The sequence below is a fragment of the Nansenia antarctica genome, assembly GCF_963989245.1.
Source record: "Nansenia antarctica genome assembly, chromosome: 4".
In the NCBI taxonomy this organism is placed as follows: domain Eukaryota; kingdom Metazoa; phylum Chordata; class Actinopteri; order Argentiniformes; family Microstomatidae; genus Nansenia; species Nansenia antarctica.
In genome coordinates, this window is record NC_137689.1 from 32682107 (window position 1) to 32701117 (window position 19011).

Sequence of the window (19011 nt, forward strand, 5' to 3'; positions counted from 1 at the left end):
ACAACCAGTGACAACCAGAGTCAACCAGAGTCAACCAGAGTCAACCAGAGACAACCAGAGACAACCAGAGTCAACCAGAGTCAACCAGAGTCAACCAGAGTCAACCAGAGTCAACCAGAGACAACCAGAGTCTTCCCCAGGCTCAGAGAGAACAGCGAGGCTAACGGCTGACTGGGCCAGCTTCCCGCTGTGCTCCAGTAAAGGCACGAGCGTGGGATCACAGGGGACGGGAACGATAGCGCCGGCTGGCGCTCGCTGTGTTCCTCCGACCCCTCGGGTTCTCAATGCAATTTTGGAGGACTTAACCATCCAAACAGAGATGGGCGGACGCTGCATTAAGGTACTGAATACGCTGTAATGCCAACGGGATTCAGAAGGGAAGAATCTTATGGTGGGGTGGAGTTACAGTAAGTCAATGTTGCTGGATAAAGGACAGTACGGCGGTGGCAGGGCTGATACGAGAAAATACGAGATGCACACAAACAACCACATAAACAATGCACACAAACAAACCAACACTTTTATCTTTCTTCTTCTCTCCATAGCAGAGATGTGTTGAGAGCGAGGAGGGTCACAGATGGGCCTACCGAAAGAAATGTTTGGAAATGGAGATTGCGTGGTCCGCTATGATTCGGCCTACCTTAAGGTGGCATTGCACAGCCTATAGGGTGCAGCCATGTGCCCCGTTGAAGTTGAAATGCCCTGCCGTACACAAATAGCAGGAATGCGTTGTGCTGCGTTTCCTGTACATAGAGCAGTAGAAGGAGTTCAATGAGGACCTCCCATTAAATTCCATGGGGCAGTGTGTGCCTATTGTCCTCCTCTAAACGAACAGCAAAAACAGGATGTTCTTAACATGCCGCGTCATTGTCCTTGTCAGCTTCAGTTGAAGAGGAAGTTGCACTAACGCCAGAGAAACTATTGCTCAACCCCATGGTACACTGCATGCAGTCAATGGACAGGTCTGGTCGATGGGAAAATTCCTCCGGAAAAATGTTTTACTCTGTGGTGTTTTCTATTTGAGTTGTTTCTTCTGACAGTATTCCACAGAGTCGAAGGTTAGGAAAGGACAGGGTTAGGGTTAGGGTCATTATCTGGATTTTGGTGTGGTTTGTGTTTCACAGAAAATGGAGTGATCAAAACCTATAAGTTATATGAGCACATGCTTTTCCCACACCTTTTAAACACACCTTTTCTCCCTGGCCTTTCACCTGAGGTGAGCCTGCCTCCTGACACCGCACTTTTTGCACTTTTATTTCTGCTCTTGTATTTTGTGTTGCACCTTGTTTTTAGTGTATTTCTATCTGTTGTTTCTCTTTTACTAGTGTTTTCTGTTAAGCACTTTGGGCGGCTGTTTTGTCGTTGTAAAATGTGCTATATAAATAAACATTACTTACTTACTTACTGACTTTCCCTTTTTCACTTTCCAGGACCTTTCTTTGGGCTACTCTGCACCCTCTTTTGTTCACAGTTCTAGACAGTAGATGGGTGCTCCAGGATCCAGCACACATGACATGACACATTATTCTAAGTGTGAGTGTGTTCCTTTTCAATGGGAGATGATAAGCATAAGGATACCTTTCTCCCCCTTTGGCAGACACTCACTCTCCCCCTCCACCCCTCCCTCACTCCTCCTCCCTTCTCATTCTCCCTACCGCACCCTTTTGGACCTGTCCCAGAGGAAACGGTCTAGACAAGGAACAGCACACTCTGCAACAGACGCTTGTGCCTTTCTGCTTCTGTGCCGCAGATCACAGGAAGTCCCTCCTGTGACTGATGAGTGTGAGAGACGTATGAGGTCTCCTTATCAGAAGCTGTGACCCAGATCCTGTTACTGGACCAGCCTAGCGTTGACTGGCAGGGAGGGCTTGGGAAACATCCTGGTTCCCCTAGTCCTGCTGGTTTTATTTCATGAATTGATCCAAAAATAGAATATACAGTATATCAACAGGCCATGATTATATGTCATGTACGTGTGTATCGTCTCTTGTGAGGTTGTTTGTGTGACGCTTATGTTTGTAACATGTAACTGGAACACCAAAGCAAATAGTTTGCCAGTAATGTTTCCCCGATCCAGTTTCTGATGTGATGAAATGAACAAGTGACACTAGAACCTAGCAGAACCTGCCCAGAACCTAGCAGAGCCTCAGAACCTAGCAGAGCCTCAGAACCTAGCAGAACCTGCCCAGAACCTAGCAGAGCCTAACAGAAGCTAGCAGAAACTGACCAGAACCTAGCAGAGCCTAACAGAACCTAGCAGAACCTAGCAGAGCCTGCCCAGAACCTAGCAGAGCCTAACAGAACCTAGCAGAGCCTAACATAAGCTAGCAGAGCCTAACAGAACCTAGCAGAGCCTGCCCAAAACCTAGCAGAGCCTAACAGAACCTAGCAGAGCCTAACAGAACCTAGCAGAGCCTGCCTGAGAGCTTCAGAGCCTAACAGAACCTAGCAGAGCCTAACAGACGGCCTGTTTCAGATCCGGTCGTCCAGCGTGCAGCGTGGTGTGGTGTGATGATGTGATGATGTGATGAGGCGTTCCTGTTACCTGCTGGGACGATGACCCTGCGCTCGTTGGTGGTCATGTTGGGGGGGGCGATGTGCTTGTCGTCCATGTAGCTGTAGGAGGTGGGGGCCGTGCCCCCCCCCCCGCTGGCCAGCTTCCCTCCTCCCTTCCCCACGCTGCAGTCATCTGGGGAGGTCCTGTCGTTGGAGAGACCACAGAGAGGGTTGGATACAGTACAGTACGTCAGGTTCCTGCATCGTGTCTTTGTTTAGTCAACACTGGACAACACTTTAATGGGAAGGTATGCTTATGAACTGAGATGATGAATCAACTCGATTATCAGTCAACTTATTTGTTTGCGTATAAGAACTGTTTTAAACCGTTCACATGCTGTTAATACGGCACATACAGAACAGGTTTGTGTGCAACTGTGACAGTGAGACTGTGATAAAGACAGGAGAAACTGTTTATTAACACTAGCACAGCCGTGCCTTTTTACCTTTTATAAGAGCCGCCTCGAGGGTCAAATGGGGGGTCTTTACAATGCTGCTATTTACACACAATGACCACTACTGTAGTTGGCCGCTTGTAAATTAGCCTGCTTCCTACACAGAACAATTGCAAAATAGCTTTACATTAGTAAGTAAGTAAGTAAGTAAGTAAGTAAGTAAAGCTTTATTTATATAGCACCTTTCATACAAGAAATGCAGCTCAAAGTGCTTTACAACAGGAATAAGAACATAAAGTGAATATAAAAACATACATAAAAACATATACAAGCATAGAATGAATATAAAAGCAGGGGAAAACAGTAAAAAGAAAAGGTAAAGATAAAATACAATAAAGATCCATTTAAAAAAGGAAACCAAATAAACCAAATAAAAAATAAATAAATAAAAGGGAAACAATGTACAACCTCGTTAATCTAACTTTCCATATCCCTTTCATCTCCCTACCTTACACAGTCTTTCTGTACTTCTCACTGGCTTTCCACCAGCACCACAAACATCAGATTTTGGAAAAGGTCCGTCTCAGTCTCTGTGTACGTTCTCAGTCTCTGTGTACCTTCTCAGTCTCTGTATACGTTCTCAGTCTCTGTGTCCGTTCTCAGTCTCTGTATACGTTCTCAGTCTCTGTGTACGTTCTCAGTCTCTGTGTACGTTCTCAGTCTCTGTGTACGTTCTCAGTCTCTGTGTACGTTCTCAGTCTCTGTATACGTTCTCAGTCTCTGTGTACGTTCTCAGTCTCTGTATAAGTTCTCAGTCTCTGTGTACGTTCTCAGTCTCTGTGTACGTTCTCAGTCTCTGTGTACGTTCTCAGTCTCTGTGTACGTTCCCAGTCTCTGTGTATGTTCTCAGTCTCTGTGTACGTTCTCAGTCTCTGTGTACATTCTCAGTCTCTGCTGGACCTTGTACCAAAAATCCAACTACTCAGTATCAACATTACAGTTTCTTTGCACAATGCACAATCACCTCTTTCTCAACTGTCAGTCTGTGTATGTGAATATAAAAGCAGGGGAAAACAGTAAAAAGAAAAGGTAAAGAAAAAAAAGGTACATTTAAAAAAGGACTAGTTGATAAAACATTTAAAGTGCAGTAGCTGGCAAATGAGCAGTAGGCAGGTGCAGTTGAGCTAGTTGAAGGCTATATTGAAGAAGTACGTTTTTAGCTTTCTTTTAAAAATATTTAGTGAGCTGGCTTCCCTGATCTCTAAAGGTAATGTGTTCCAAAGCTTTGGGGCATAGTTGGCAACGACTGCGCTCCCGATCTTCTTCTGACTGTTGCTGGGAACGTCTAATAAACCTGCAATAGATGATCTTAGTGTTCTTGAGGGCACATAGTTGACAAGGGAATTAGCAATGTACTTTGGCCCTCGCCCATTAAGGGCTTTGTATATAAGGAGGAGGACCTTAAAATCAACCCTACATGTTACTGGCAGCCAGTGCAGAGTAGCTAGGACCGGAGTAATGTGCTCTCTCCTCTTGGTTCTAGTTAGAAGTCAAGCTGCAGAGTTTTGAATGAGATGAATCCGCTTATCCTGATAGCTTATCCGGATGTGATTTTGAAAATGTAAGGATACTGGGTGGTAGAACGCACATATCTAGGAAAAGTCATGAAAGGAGGGTCCTGAAATTAGAAATTTTGCAAAGATAACATTTGTCTTTACCCTCACGGCTGTTCTAGTGCAGGAATGATGCTGTGTCAGAGCCACTGCTACGTACACTTGCATCACACGCTGTGCAAAGGAATCCAACTAATCCTAACCCTGTGCTGTGTTGTATGTTCACATACAGTACCTACCTGTATCATAATAAGGGCAACAAATAAGGCTTTTTAAATGTATTTCCCATAGGCAGAATTTGGCTCACTGACTGCTGATTGAACATGAAAGAACAAAGTTCAACCATGGTGACACACTCAAGTTGACCCAAAATCTTACCATCAAAATGCTAGCATGTCCCTCTCTATCCAAATCGACACAAGCGTGTAATTGTGATTTCTGACTCCCTTCCCACCACAGACTGTGAAACAAAGTAGTCTCAGATTTTTCATCTCGACAATGCGACCCATCATTCCTCCGAATATCCCAGCTATGGCTGAAACCTGTGCCCTGCAGCTCTCCCAAAGCCACATTAAAAGAGAGGGATCTGGACTAGAATCAAGAGAGGGAGAGAGAGAAGTGCCAGGGGCCCTGGGTCCCAGAAATGACCCCGTTCTAAATGACTGAGCTCCCATGGCTGCAGAGTCCCCCGAGGGCGCGGCTCCCAGATGGGCCGAGGCTCCCAGATGGGCCGTGTTATCCCTGGAATGTCACTGAAATTCATATCAACCTGCCGTGGCCAACAGATAAACAATTTTGGGACCATTTATTGGAATCAAAGTCATGTGTTAACCAACTGTTGGGCCTCTCCCGGCCCAGGAGGGAAGGAGAGCCTTGCCACGGGTGCAAGCTGCTCACACACATTGTGATTGTGTGATCACACACATGATTTAGGAATAGCTACTTAAAACTTAAGCACTTGAAAGTGATTTATTCCCTGAACTGGCGTTGGGAGAGATAAGGAATTTTCCTATTGGACGGAATTTTCAAAGGTCTGAACACTGAGGAGGAACATTTGTCCCAAAGATGGTGGGATGGAGAACAATCAACAAAATGTTAGTGACCATTTTCTTTTTCCTGCAGGATTATTCCTAAAAATGGAATGATCCAGTTCCAGATTGGAATGTTAACATGATATTTCGCTTCAACAGAAAATTACCACATTTTTACAGTACAGCGTGGACCACCTTACATACCTTGTTTTTTCACTTGGCTGAAATGCTTTCTCCCAAAGGGGGTCTCTCTTACATGTGTCTATAAACGATAGCAACTGCGCTGCAGAAACCAGAGACCCCCGTCAATAGGGTTCAGAGGGTCAGAGGAGAGGAAAATCACCTGAACATTCCTGAACAATATCTCAGGTGGTTAAAAATGGTCCACACTTTGCCAAGCAGCACAATCCAAGGGATTGAGATCTTTCTTCCCAGAAGAAAGAGCTCTTATGATTAGAGATGTCATTATGAATCAGAAAGTGTATTATATCATGGGGTGTGTAGGGGTGGGTGAAGAGATGGCCACAGTGTCTCTTGGACTGGACAAGACACTCAGACTGTACATCTTACAGTATACCCCAAAGCTAACATGGCCACATTACAACCCCCATTTTCACATGCACTCTAAACAACAACCCCAAAACTCCTGTAATGTAATATCACACAAATCACATTCCAGGCAATAAAAAAACATATGGGAGAGAAAAAACAACATTTATCTTTGCTCATTCATAATTTATGCTTTACTTCAGTTTTTTAAGAACTAGAGAGGAACTTTTCCAACTGGAGAGACAGACAACCAGAGAGTCTTTCTGTGATCAGTTTATACTCTTGATTGAGTTGAACAGTTTGGGCAGAGGATCATACAACACTACTGCTACATTCCAAGTATTAATTGCGAAAAGTATCTGATGTACGTTTCACTGTGAAGACTAGCCATGTCGCCACATGTGCTCTTTGAAAAACATCATCAAACCTGTGGATGTCATCTGATACTAAGAAATGCATTCATATTCAAAGAGCAGCAAAATCTGTAGCAAATTTGAGCTAATTACCAGACACAAATGAACACTGCTGTGTTAAAGTGTCAGAATCATTGTTCTTGGAGGGGGAAACATTTTGAGTGTGTGTGTGTGTGTGTGTGGCGCGAGTTTGTGTGTGTGTGTACTATGAGAGTGTGCCTGACTTTTGTTTCTCAATGTGTGTAGAAATGTCTCTGAACGTGCATGTGATGAAAAAAAAAGTGCAATATAGTTCAGCCTTGATGGGAAATGTGTGTGTGTGTGTGTGTGTGTGTGTGTGTGTGTGTGTGTGTGTCTGAGTGTGTGTGTCTGAGTGTGTGTGTGTGTGTGTGTGTGTGTGTGTGACACACTAGATTCCCATCAAGGTTGAACTATATTATTGCAGCTCTTTTCCTCACTTGCACGTTTAGAGATATTTCTACACACATTGATATTTTCTCCCACGCAAAATGAGTCACTATCAGGGGGAGGGAAAGAGGGGCAGGTAAAACAACATGCAAACACAGCAGCATGATTTGTTAACTGATTTGTTAACTGTAAAAGGACGTCCAACAGGATAAAACCACCATAAGACTAATCATTAATCTTTATTCTAGTATACCTTTAATTGTATGTACATTACATTATTTTTGTTTTTGTTTTTATCTTCACACTTGCTTTGGCAATGTAAAAGTATGTTTCCCATGCCAATAAAGCCCTTTAAAATTGAAAAATTTAAATGATTGAGAGAGAGAGAGAGTTAGAGACATAGAGAGATCATGTGCAGGACAGGGGTGGAGAGAGACAGAGGTAAAGTAAACAATCCAAGGGGAGCCAGTTAGCGAGCGCGGGCGAGACGTCCTCTTATCCTGGTCTTGAAACAAACACTGTTCATTGTTCTCCAGGTTTGGCTGGGCTAATTCATCTGCCAAGAGGCTCCCAGGGCCTCTTCTCATAAACCCTGCCTGCCGGTCTGTCAGGGTACTGGGGCTGGGGGGCTGGGGGGCTTGGAGGAGGTGGTCCACATTTACCCATTAAATCCAGATAATGAGGGTTCAGCCCAGGGACCCCCACTAGCCTTTGCGTCAACATTCCCGGGCCATAATTTCCATTCAGCGAGGCTATCCCTCACCCAGGCCTACCCTTTGGATACCTCCCATTTCAAGAGCTTAAGCCGTTATTCACAAAAGAAGGTTGTGGCATGTACAGTAATACGATCTGGAGGAATATCCACTCTGGAAAGTGGACCAAACTCCTGGGATGTCAGAGTGCTTTGGAACGCACGGGTCTCCAGATGCACATAAACACTTGAGCACACACACACACACACACACACACACACACACACACACACGCACACACACACACACACACACACACACACACTTAAACACACACACACACACACACATGCACGCACACACACACACTCACACACACACACACACACACACACACACACACACACACACACACACACACGCACACACACACTGATCCCAGAGTGCAAACACCTGCAGCCTCCTCCCTCCACACTCACACACACATATCTTTATTTGGCAGCATAGTGGCCTCCCTCTGGAGTCTCAGGCAGGAGGGGGGGTGAAGTGTGTGTGTGTGTGTGGGGGGGGGGGGGGGTGAAGTGTGTGTGTGTGTTGGGGGGGGGGGGGGGCTGTGGTGTGGTGTTTGCGGGAGCAGCAACGCTGTCTGAGTGTTGATCTCCGTTGTAAATCTTCCCCTGCTCCCTGACTCGTCACTAATTGGAACAATCTTTCCTGTGTCTCTCTGCCAGATGAATAAGGCCTGCAGAGGCCTGCTCCAAAGATGGGGGGGGGTGGGGGGGGCAGGGGACAAACGGGTGTGTGTGTGTCTTTGGGGATGGAGGTGGGGGCTTTCTTACGCGTGTGAGACGTGCTATAAATATTAACACAGTGGCGGTCGTTTTGGGGGGGGTTGGCGGGGTGGGTGCAGCTGCTTTGAGTTAGGGACTCCAACAGCAGCAGCTCTCGGAGTCGGGGGCTCAGATATCTCTACATGTTGTTTTCTTCCCCGCTCCGTTCCTTTCGCTCCTCTAAAATCCGAATGGAGCTCCTCGTCTGCTTGGCAGGGGGACTAGGCTGCTGGCTGTCACCGTGCAGCCCATTTCTTTGCGATTGACGGGCGGGTTTGGGGTGTAAACAACAGACGCTGCCTTAACTGACTGTGCAGCAGTTGATTTTGCTCTGGGGAACCACTTAAAAATATTTACACTACAAGTTTTGATTGCGGGCCGCATGTTTAAACCACATTCACAGCACAGCCCCCTGAAGAAGGCAGCAGCCGAAAACTTCGAGCGTCAGAGCTGGACTCTCAATACTCAATAAATTAAAGGAAGCACAAGAACAAAGTTGTACTTTTTGTCTGTGCACACTATCACTGCAATGACACTCTAGGACGGTTAAGACCGTAAGACCTTTTTGGGGTAGAGAACTCCAGCGCACTTCAGCTTTAGGTCCAATTCTTTGCCTTGGTGGCGGGGGAGCCTAACCTCACTTAAACAAGCAGAAATGCAGACAATAGGCAGGAAACCACGGGCTCACGGGTAGCCTGACTGCACACAAGCCTGCTGTGGACCCCAGGGTGCAGCACTCTGACCCCGTGGAGGAGGTGATTCTATGGAACACACCTCCCATGTTAGCACTCTCCAGTGGGTAGCGGATGCAGAGCAGACATATCATATGGTGTTGCTGTAGTTGGATTAGGTCAATGTAACAGCTCTTAACCGACCTTTAAGTACACTGGCCATGTGGCCTGGGGTGGTCCAGTGGTCTAGTACCATGGCCTACAGTGTACACGTATGTCCATGTCGGCACAGGTTTGAATTCGGCCCATGCCCTGCTAACATACCCTCTCCTCCTTACTTTCCTGTCTTTCTCCACTATCTATCTATCTATTTATCTATCTATCTATCTCTCTCTCTCTCGATCTCTCTATCTATCTATCTCTCTCTCTGTCTATCTCTCTCTCTCTCTCTCTCTCTCTCTCTCTCTCTCTCTCTCTGTCTATCTATCTATCCCAGAAATCTGAAATATTATAAGAGTGGGACTGCCCCTACTCAACAATAACAACATTGCAGTGGGCTGGCCCTACTGTTCCGTACCTGTTGCCGTTGACCTGGCCACTGTTGCACTCCATCTTGATGGTGACCCGGGCGGGCGGCTGGGACAGCCAGTCCTGCTGGTGCACCCTGGGGCTCATCTTGGCTGTCTGGCCGTACTCGCTGGCCGAGGACGCCGTCATCTCCGTCTTGGGGTGGTGGGGCGTTCCGTAGGTGCACTCAAACAGCGACTGGTCTTCACTCACCACCGACAACGCTTCCTGTAACAGCAACAACAGACAGAGAGAAACCTCTCTTAGAAACCTCTCTTAGCTCTCCTTCACAACCGCAGCCACGTTCCTGCGGTTATGATCCACAAATTCATTAAAAGTGGGGATATCTTTTTGCATGAACCGAAAATTATTGATATGGGATCAGAGGGCTCTCGGAAAAATTGCAGCTAATTTATGAATTAGTCCGCGATTTAAACCCTAAATTCTACAAATATGTGGTGGATGGAAAAGTGTATTGCAATCTGATGAATACCTCCTTGTGTGCTCATTGTTTGGGTAGATGAAATGTGACACGCTCTAATGTTTTGGTCCTCATATCGGCAACCAATCAAAATGTTCTGACTTTTCTTTTGAAACACAGAACTACGTTTCACCGCTGTTGAGAATCACAACACAAACTCGCTAGTCAAGCCAAAATACTGCAACGCAATGGATTGGGTGAGTAATCCCCACTGCTACCTAATTAACTAGAACACTACTTTACATTGTTAGCAGGCTCACAAAACAAGCTGTGTTAGTTGACTAGCGATGTGTCATTGATTTTCAATCAACGCGGAAATTTATTTTTTACAAATGTTCTGAAAGAAAAGTCAGATCATTACATGGGATCCCGATATGAGGACCAAAGCATTAGAACGTGACACAGATGGCTGACCGACTGACATCTAGAAAGCACACCTGAAAACCAGGCTCCCTCATTATAGGATTACTATACAGCCAGTAAAAGTGCTCCAGTTTCACTCTCTTGTTCCTGGATTGAGTTATAGGACAGAAGCATGTGCTATGCTATGATTAAACCCGTGAGACGTCTACCAGCTCCATTATACATACCCACATATTATAAAGACAGGGTGAAATTGGACCGCATGGAAACACAATTCCCAAAGTGGAAATCAGAAAATATTTTTTTGGGTGGTGAGTACTGATTTTGTATGTATTTTTATCCAACCCCTCTGTGTAATTCATAACATGGGCAAACAGCACCGGTGTTTCTCAACTTCACTTTGACACCCTCTAATTTAGCCAACACATGCTAACCCTTGGGAACACTAACATTTCTGAGGCATTATGTTCAACCTGCTAAGTTCTTCCGCACAGGACAATAGGAACATCCTGGCATTCCAGGTCTGACGTTGTTGTGCCCTGTGCCAGCCAGATGGGGATAGACCTCCTAAAGAGTCTCGTTCCTTTCAAAGTGACTTCCTGCCCCTTCTTCACACGTTCCCCCTGGCCAAAGTTGCCAGAGGCTTCAGGGGGTGTTAGTCAACAAAAAACTATTTTAAAAAAATGTTTTTTTAAAAAAGTGCTAGAACCTTCCTCCAAAGATACACTTATTCTAGTTAGCTGTAGAGGGCACTTTCAACACAGGGCAATGGAATTAGGAGCACCGGCAAACCCTAAGAGAGAAGATATTCCTGTAAGCCACTAGTAGTAGGAAATGGACAACTCGTTTTGTGAGCAGCTGTATTTCCTTAAATGTATTGTTTGGAATGCTAGGTTACTACCGTCTGCTTTTTACGAAACAGAGACAAAGGCCAAGAGAAGGCAGTTTGTTGTGATGTCAGAAGACCACAGTGGAGACCACAGTCATGCTGATGTGGGGTTATCCCACAACTGGTTATCCTCACTAAAACCACAACGGTGTCCTGGCTTCATTCAGGTCCCCATATGTACGCTCACTCCAAGAAAGATGGAATCACATACTGTATCACATACTGTATCGACCAAAACCTGCCTGCAACAAAAAAAGACAGAAACCATAGAAAAATGTGTATATTATGTGTGTATATTATGTGTGTGTATTATGTGTGTGTGTGTGTGTGTGTGTGTGTGTGTGTGTGTGTGTGTGTGTGTGTGTGCGTGCGTGCGTGTGTGTGTGTGTGTCTGTGTCTGTGTGTTTGGGCTTCACTCTTTCACTCTCTCACTCTCTCTCTCTCCCCACATCCCTCCTCACTTCACTCTCATAAGTAGAAGGAGTGCCTCTGAAATGTCTCAGTGTAAGTGATCCGCCCTGATCTGGTGACAGGTCAAGAGGCTGGCCTCAAATCAGTTAGGAGGAAAAGGAAGCAGTGTCGGAAACCAGATTAATCTAGTGGGGACTGCTCCTCCCTGATATGTCAGCTGCAAACCACATTACACTTCGTGCCGTGCCATTTGACCCTCACCTGAGAGAGGGAGAGAGGGAAGGAGGAAGAGAGGGAGGGAGAGAGAGAGAGCGAGAGAGAGAGAGAGAGAGATACAGAGAGAGAGAGAGACAGAGAGAGAGATATAGAGAGACCAGGAGGGAGATGGAGATGGATAGACAGGAGAGCTGAGCTAACACTTATGAAGCGACCCCAGCCAGTGTGCACAAGGAGCAAACAACCGTTACGCTTTTGTTCGTCCAATCCAAACAAAACAAAACAAAACACAACCACATCCACTCACAGCTAATGCTTGACCACATAGCTTCCTGAGCTTTGATCCTATGGAAACAGCCAAGCCAGTGAACGGACTATAAAACCACCCAGAGGCAGGCTGAAGAGAGATTAGTCATCAGAGGGGAGATGTTCTAACGAGGTGTTGATTAAAACCATCGGTAGATATTTAATGTAATTGTGTACATTGTGTCTCAGTGGAAAACAACAGATAGGATTGGAAAGTAGCAAGTCACCATGGCAACGCCAAACAAAAAACAAAAGAATACCAACTTCAGACTAGAGAACAGATCTGGTGACCTCATCCTGAGCAGATTCAGATATTCCATTAACGGCGTGATAAAAAATGAAGCGAACATAATTTCCCCGTTTGATTTCAAATAAACTAGCGGAGACCACAAGAAAGGCCCGGGAACCGAGATCTTCAGCACTGCCCAGAACCAAGCAGTCCTCTACGGCCCATAATTCTCTATTCTGAGGAGAGTGAGAGATCGTTTCACAACCTTAGTGTCCCGCCAAAGAAAATGAACACAGAATTACTGTCGGCAGAGAAGAATGAAGCGTTAAGTTCAGCTCAGTTTTCCCACTGAACACTCCAGTCCAGGGGAGAGTCAGTGGGACCGGTCACATTCAGGGAGGTCCTTTAGCGCTGTGGCGTTCCACGAGCTGACACTCAAATGGGCAACAGCAAGGCCTTCTGGGTAGGGAGGAATGAACTATGAGTGACCGGGAGGGCAGCTGGTTCAAATCAAAACTCTGGCCCCTACAGAGCCACCTTCTAGAGAATTGCCACCATAAATACTGGGCTTTATAAGTGGAAAATTGGTATAGCGCGCTGTTAATTTCACATCTTATAAGGTTGTGTAAATCATATCTAATAACGGGCAAAGTTATGTCCATCTGCACAGGGGTTACAGGGCATTTTGTAATAAAAAACCCTATCCCTCCGGAGTAATGCTGGCCATCGCAGTGCCATAGAGAGCACTACGCCACAACAGAGTATCAGTCACTCTGGCCCAGCGGTCTGTCTTAATGGGGGGAACGGTCTCATTCATGCGGCGCAGACCCCAGCATTCCCACTGAGACGTGGTGTGGCAGCAGACAGGAAGCGGCCACCTCCTCTCAGCATTTCCTGCATTGAAAGTTCCCGATCAGGCGGGATATCGGAGGTGGGGAGCACACAAGAGGAAGTGTTGGTCTATCTGCATTTGAATTGGGACTGCTTTAGAGGCTCACAGAGAGCTGATAGGTGTAGAGGTGGGAAAGACAGAGTGAGAATGTGTGTGTGTGTGTGTGTGTGTGTGTGTGTGTGTGTGTGTGTGTGTGTGTGTGTGTGTGTGTGTGTGGGAGAGAGAAAGACAGAAACAAAGAAAGAGAGGGAGCACGCCCAGTCATTTCTATATGACAGGACGCTGGATAGTTAACCTCGCAGCAGCGTCAGTGGTGCAGGTTGTGCCCCCGCGCTTCCCCCTCCCGCCATCGGGGGCACCCATTCTGGATGTTGTTTTAGCAGCCCCCACCCTAATTCCATCAATTAACACTCTTTTCCATTTGGTCAGACATTGGATTACCCCCCCCCCCCCCCCGACTGTGAACTGACAGAGATATGCTTCCCTTGTCCAAAACATTATAACTTTCTTCTTTTTGCTAAAGAGGAAGATAATTACTGTTCATTTCCCACATACATGTACAGTAGCTTCATTCTGTAAGAAATACATACTTCATACATGTACAGTAGCTCTCATTCTGTAACAAATACATACTTCATACATGTACAGTAGCTTCATTCTGTAACAAATACATACTTCCAGGAATGATGAGATCTTGCATTGTAACGATCATGTGATGAATCATTTCCAAAGCCTTGATTTGGCATGTGTTGTGGAGAAAGGGATGGAACTGTTGCATGAGTGTGTGTGTGTGTGTGTGTGTGTGTGTGTGTGTGTGTGTGTGTGTGTGTGCGTGCGTGCGTGCGTGCGTGCGTGCGTGCGTGCGTGCGTGCGTGCGTGCGTGCGTGCGTGTGTGTGTGTGTGTGATACAGGGCTTGTATGATGCGTGTAACTATAATAATAATAATAATAATAATAATAATAATAATAATAATACATTTTATTTATATGGCGCCTTTCATGGCACTCAAGGTCGCCGTACAACAACAAATCTAAAAACAGCCACAAAATTCAAAACACAAAATACATAGAAACATACAGTATAAAACATAGCCAGCAGCAGAGCAGCACGGGAAAAGCAAATCAACTGGGATACGCCTGCGTAAACAGGTGGGTTTTGAGGTGGGTTTTGAATGAGATGATAGAGTCAATGTTCCTGATGTCGGGGGGGAGGGAGTTCCAGATATAGTACGGTGTGAATCCTATCTACATTAAACACCAACTGACTAGGACATCATTAAACACCAACTGACTAGGACATCATTAAACACCAACTGACTAGGACATCATTAAACGCCAACTGACTAGGACATCATTATACACCAACTGACTAGGACACAATTAAACACCAACTGACTAGGACATCATTGTACACCAACTGACTAGGACATCATTAAACACCAACTGACTAGGACATCATTATACACCAACTGACTAGGACATCATTATACACCAACTGACTAGGACATCATTAAACACCAACTGACTAGGACATCAGTATACACCAACTGACTAGGACATCATTATACACCAACTGACTAGGACATCATTATACACCAACTGACTAGGACATCATTAAACACCAACTGACAGTAGCATGATAAACTGGAGTGTTTGTGTTCATGACATCCTGGTGTGGTTGAGTCTATAAACGTTGGGAATATCTCTTGGTTACGGATTCTAACTGGCAATTAAAGCACGAGTCATATAGTCCTACATGTTGAGATATACATTTCATTGTGCACCCTTGTACACGGTAAGTCAGTTAACTATGTGTTTATTCAGGAACTTTCCCTCCAGAAATGGAAACCAAATGACACAGTTCCCCTTATATTTATGGAATACTTCGTAGTACAGTAAGTGTGATACTAGAAAGCAGCCTGAGGGTAAAACACGCCAGTATAAAGGGAAAATATTCAAGATATTCATCATAGACTCGGTGCCTTAACATGTCTCAAGTTTGTTTCAAACTGGAACCAGTGTTAAACAACATGCCACGGCCCTGAAGTCAGCATTTAGGATGGCTCAATTCAGCAAAAACAATTACACAATCAGTCTGTCACAAGCCAGTGGTATTGTGGTGGTATTGTGTTATTGTGACAGATAAGATAGAAGGAGGATGCCAGACAGCTGCCTTCATATCCACCAACACAACCTGCTCCATCTCTATCACATGCAAAGCATTCATTGAGAATCTTAAAAAAATATGTTTATAATAAAAGGCCTGAGCAACAATTTACCTCTAATGTACCAAACCTGTTCCACACACAGAGCTACGCAATGAGGAGTTTAGAAACAGCCGTCACACTCCCTTCTCCATGAGGCCTCAACTCAACCATGGTCCCAGTGCAACAATATCACAGGTCACAAAAGAGCAGACTCCCTCTCTAAACATTTGGGTTCTACTACCAAATGGTTGTGTTTACATCCAAGGGCAGTAGGACAGCTGATTATGTAATTATGGCTTGCCTGCTTTTGTTTTATTGTTCACACTGTGTTTAGGCTGTGGTCATAAACATCTTTGTGTCCCTGGCTCATGAGAGAGGCCAGCAGAGACGCCTGTCCTGTTCCAGCTACAGTTTCCAGGAGACTCTGGAACACCACACTAGCTTGTTGAGGCGTAGAGAACCAAGTCCATTGTCTAGTAGGCATAGCTAACTTGAACTTGTAGGCTTATACAAATACAAAGTCATTATTACATTTTTCCTTGGTTTATTTTGAGATGCAGTCTTCTTTTCTTTTCTTTTTTACAAAAGGTATTAAATGTAATGCAATGGCATAATATAATGTTTGTTCTCAATCTAAAATCATATTTGCTATTCCCACTAAATTATAATATTAAGAACATAATAAAAAGTCTCAAATTACATGACGGCCTCAAAAGAAAAATGCTTTATAGTAAACTGAGAACAAATCGAGAGTGAATGAATTCCGAAATAATGATAATATTGGAAAGTATTTTTTGATTGCAATGAAAACATCAAAAGCAAAACGTTTCACAACAAGCAACACAATTTGTGCCTATCCTTGACGGATACAAACAAGTCATCTGAATCCTGCCTCACTAGGTCACATCACCTCTTCTGCGTCCAAATAAATGAAATCCCAGATTTTGTCATTACCCCCAAGATTTCTGAAACCGTGTAGACCATCCGAATAGGAAAAAGGAAATTTGCAAGGAAGGCAACGCAAAAGGAAATCTTGTCGTGGCGCGATGGCAGAAGGGTGTTACCCTCGCCTGCTTGTTCTGGGTTCCAAAAGCACGGCACAAAAACTGAAGGCAATGCCCGAAACATGAGAAATCCTGAGAAATATCTATATTTTTATGTGAAAACCCACAAAAATGAACTTACCTTGATAGTGCTGGCCATGTTAGATCAGGACCCTGGAGTCCTGGTAAAAACACACTGGTGTAAATTCTAATTATTATTTTTTTTCTGGGCAGCAAGCTAGTTGAGGCTCCACTGAGCGTTGTTTGGAGCGGATGAGATTGTGCTAACGTTAGGAAGTGAAGTCAGCCAATAGCAGGAAGAGGTTTCTATTGGTTCTGGCCACAGCAACTCGAAGAAACAGGATATTTGGGAGTGAGGAGATAAGAGGAGCTAAAAACAATGTTGTTATTCTTGATGATGTGTGTTAGAAGATTTTCGGCACTAAGGAGGGGTGAAGCTTGGAAGGGGGTGGTGGCAGGGGTCACCTAGAGTGAGAGTAGGGAGTACAGTCTCTAATGTGGCAGGAGGCAGGTGCGAAATTTGTATTTGTGTGTGTGGTTGTGTGTGTGTGTGTGTGTGTGTGTGTGTGTGTGTGTGTGTGTGTGTGTGTGTGGAAGAGTACACACACACACACACAAACCGGTGACAGGATGCAGATGTCTGATCATGCAGTGCACACTTGACAGGCTTGCTGGCCATGAGTCCCCAGGAGGGGTAACAGTTGAGGGCGTCTGTACTGAGGACAGTGCCAACCTCTCACTGGCCTGACATGAAGTTATGAACAGAGACCCCAGAACACTGCAGAGAAGACCCCAGAACACTGCAGAGAAGACCCCAGAACACCTCAGAGTAGGAGGCTCTTTTCAGCAACTTTGGACAATGGACATTTCATCACTGACATACAGTGCTGTACCTTTTGATACTGGGCAGACCAACATTTCTACACTTCTATTTCTACACATGAACAGGGTGGAACGTCACTCAGTACATTCCAACCAGTGGAGGCTGGTGGAGGCTGGTGGAGGTAGAACACCAGGGGAGGCTGGTGGAGGTAGAACACCAGGGGAGTCTAGTGGAGGCTGGTGGAGGCTGGTGGAGGTAGAACACCAGGGGAGGCTGGTGGAGGCTGGTGGAGGTAGAACACCAGGGGAGGCTGGTGGAGGCTGGTGGAGGTAGAACACCAATTATTACACTACAGGCTGGTGGAGGTAGGAGGAGGCTGGTTGAGGTAGGCTGGTGGAGGCTGGTTGAGGTAGGCTGGTGGAGGTAGGCTGGTGGAGGCTGGTGGAGGTAGGAGGAGGCTGGTGGAGGTAGGAGGAGGCTGGTGGAGGTAGACAAATAAGAGGACAGGCTCATTCCATTCCTTCCTGCGGCAGCTGAGGAAGTTCAAGCTGCTGAGGACCATAATGAACTACTACACTTCCACCACCCTCTCTACTACACCTCCACCACCCTCTCTACTACACCTCAACCACCCTCTCCACCCTCCCCCTCTCCACCCTCCCCCTCTCCATTCTCATCCTCTCCCTCCTCACCCTCTCCACCCTCTCCCTCTCCACCCTCCCCCTCCTCACCCTCTCCACCCTCACCCTCTCCACCCTCACCCTCTCCACCATCCACTACCTCCACTAGCCTCCCCTGATTCCAAGGGGAGGGCTGTCCAGGTCTCCAGCTGACAGTGGAGGTGAGAAGGCAGCAAAGCTGAGGAGACGTGATAAGGAGCTGAGGTCAAGGAGAAAGTAAAGAGAGGAACTCAACATCCTGCTGTCGCCCCCCCTGAGAAAACAACCACACGACTGTGGCCACATCGCTGATTACACACACACACACACACTGACGCACACACACACATGCACACACATACACACACACACACACACACACGCACACACAGACGCTGACACACACATACACACACACACACACACACACACACACACACACACACATATACACACACACACACACACACTCAATGACCAGAGACATTGCTTTGGGATGAACTGTGACCAGCAACCACTATTAGGTGTTAGGTTGAACCATGTGTCAGTAGGATGCCACGTTATCGACCGCTGGGACATTTTGCGGTCAAAGACACAGCGACAGGGAGCTAGTTGCATTTGTAAACTGCCATTGCCGTTGTGTAATATCGTCAAATCAAGATGTGGAAGTGGCTAGCTGGGACAAGAACAGTGTAATGTCACACCTTTATATCCACTACGCCCCTCCCATATCTGCTCTCTGATGT

At 45.8% G+C, this 19011-nt stretch overlaps 1 protein-coding gene across 3 annotated transcripts in view; it reads right to left on the bottom strand.

Annotated features, from left to right (window-relative positions):
* The window catches only part of erg (ETS transcription factor ERG), a gene marked incomplete at its 5' end in the record, with an annotated part of 71550 nt that overhangs the window by 18709 nt on the left and 33830 nt on the right, over positions 1-19011 (bottom strand). For 2 of the 3 annotated variants that reach the window (XM_080528626.1, XM_080528625.1), the window contains 3 exons: positions 2546-2700; positions 9736-9953; positions 16905-16928. In XM_080528626.1, the coding sequence (XP_080384752.1) occupies positions 2546-2700; positions 9736-9953; positions 16905-16922 (391 nt within the window). Of the gene's footprint in view, positions 1-2545; positions 2701-9735; positions 9954-16904; positions 16929-19011 lie in introns of those variants that run through there. The other variant, XM_080528624.1, reaches the window with a different exon arrangement.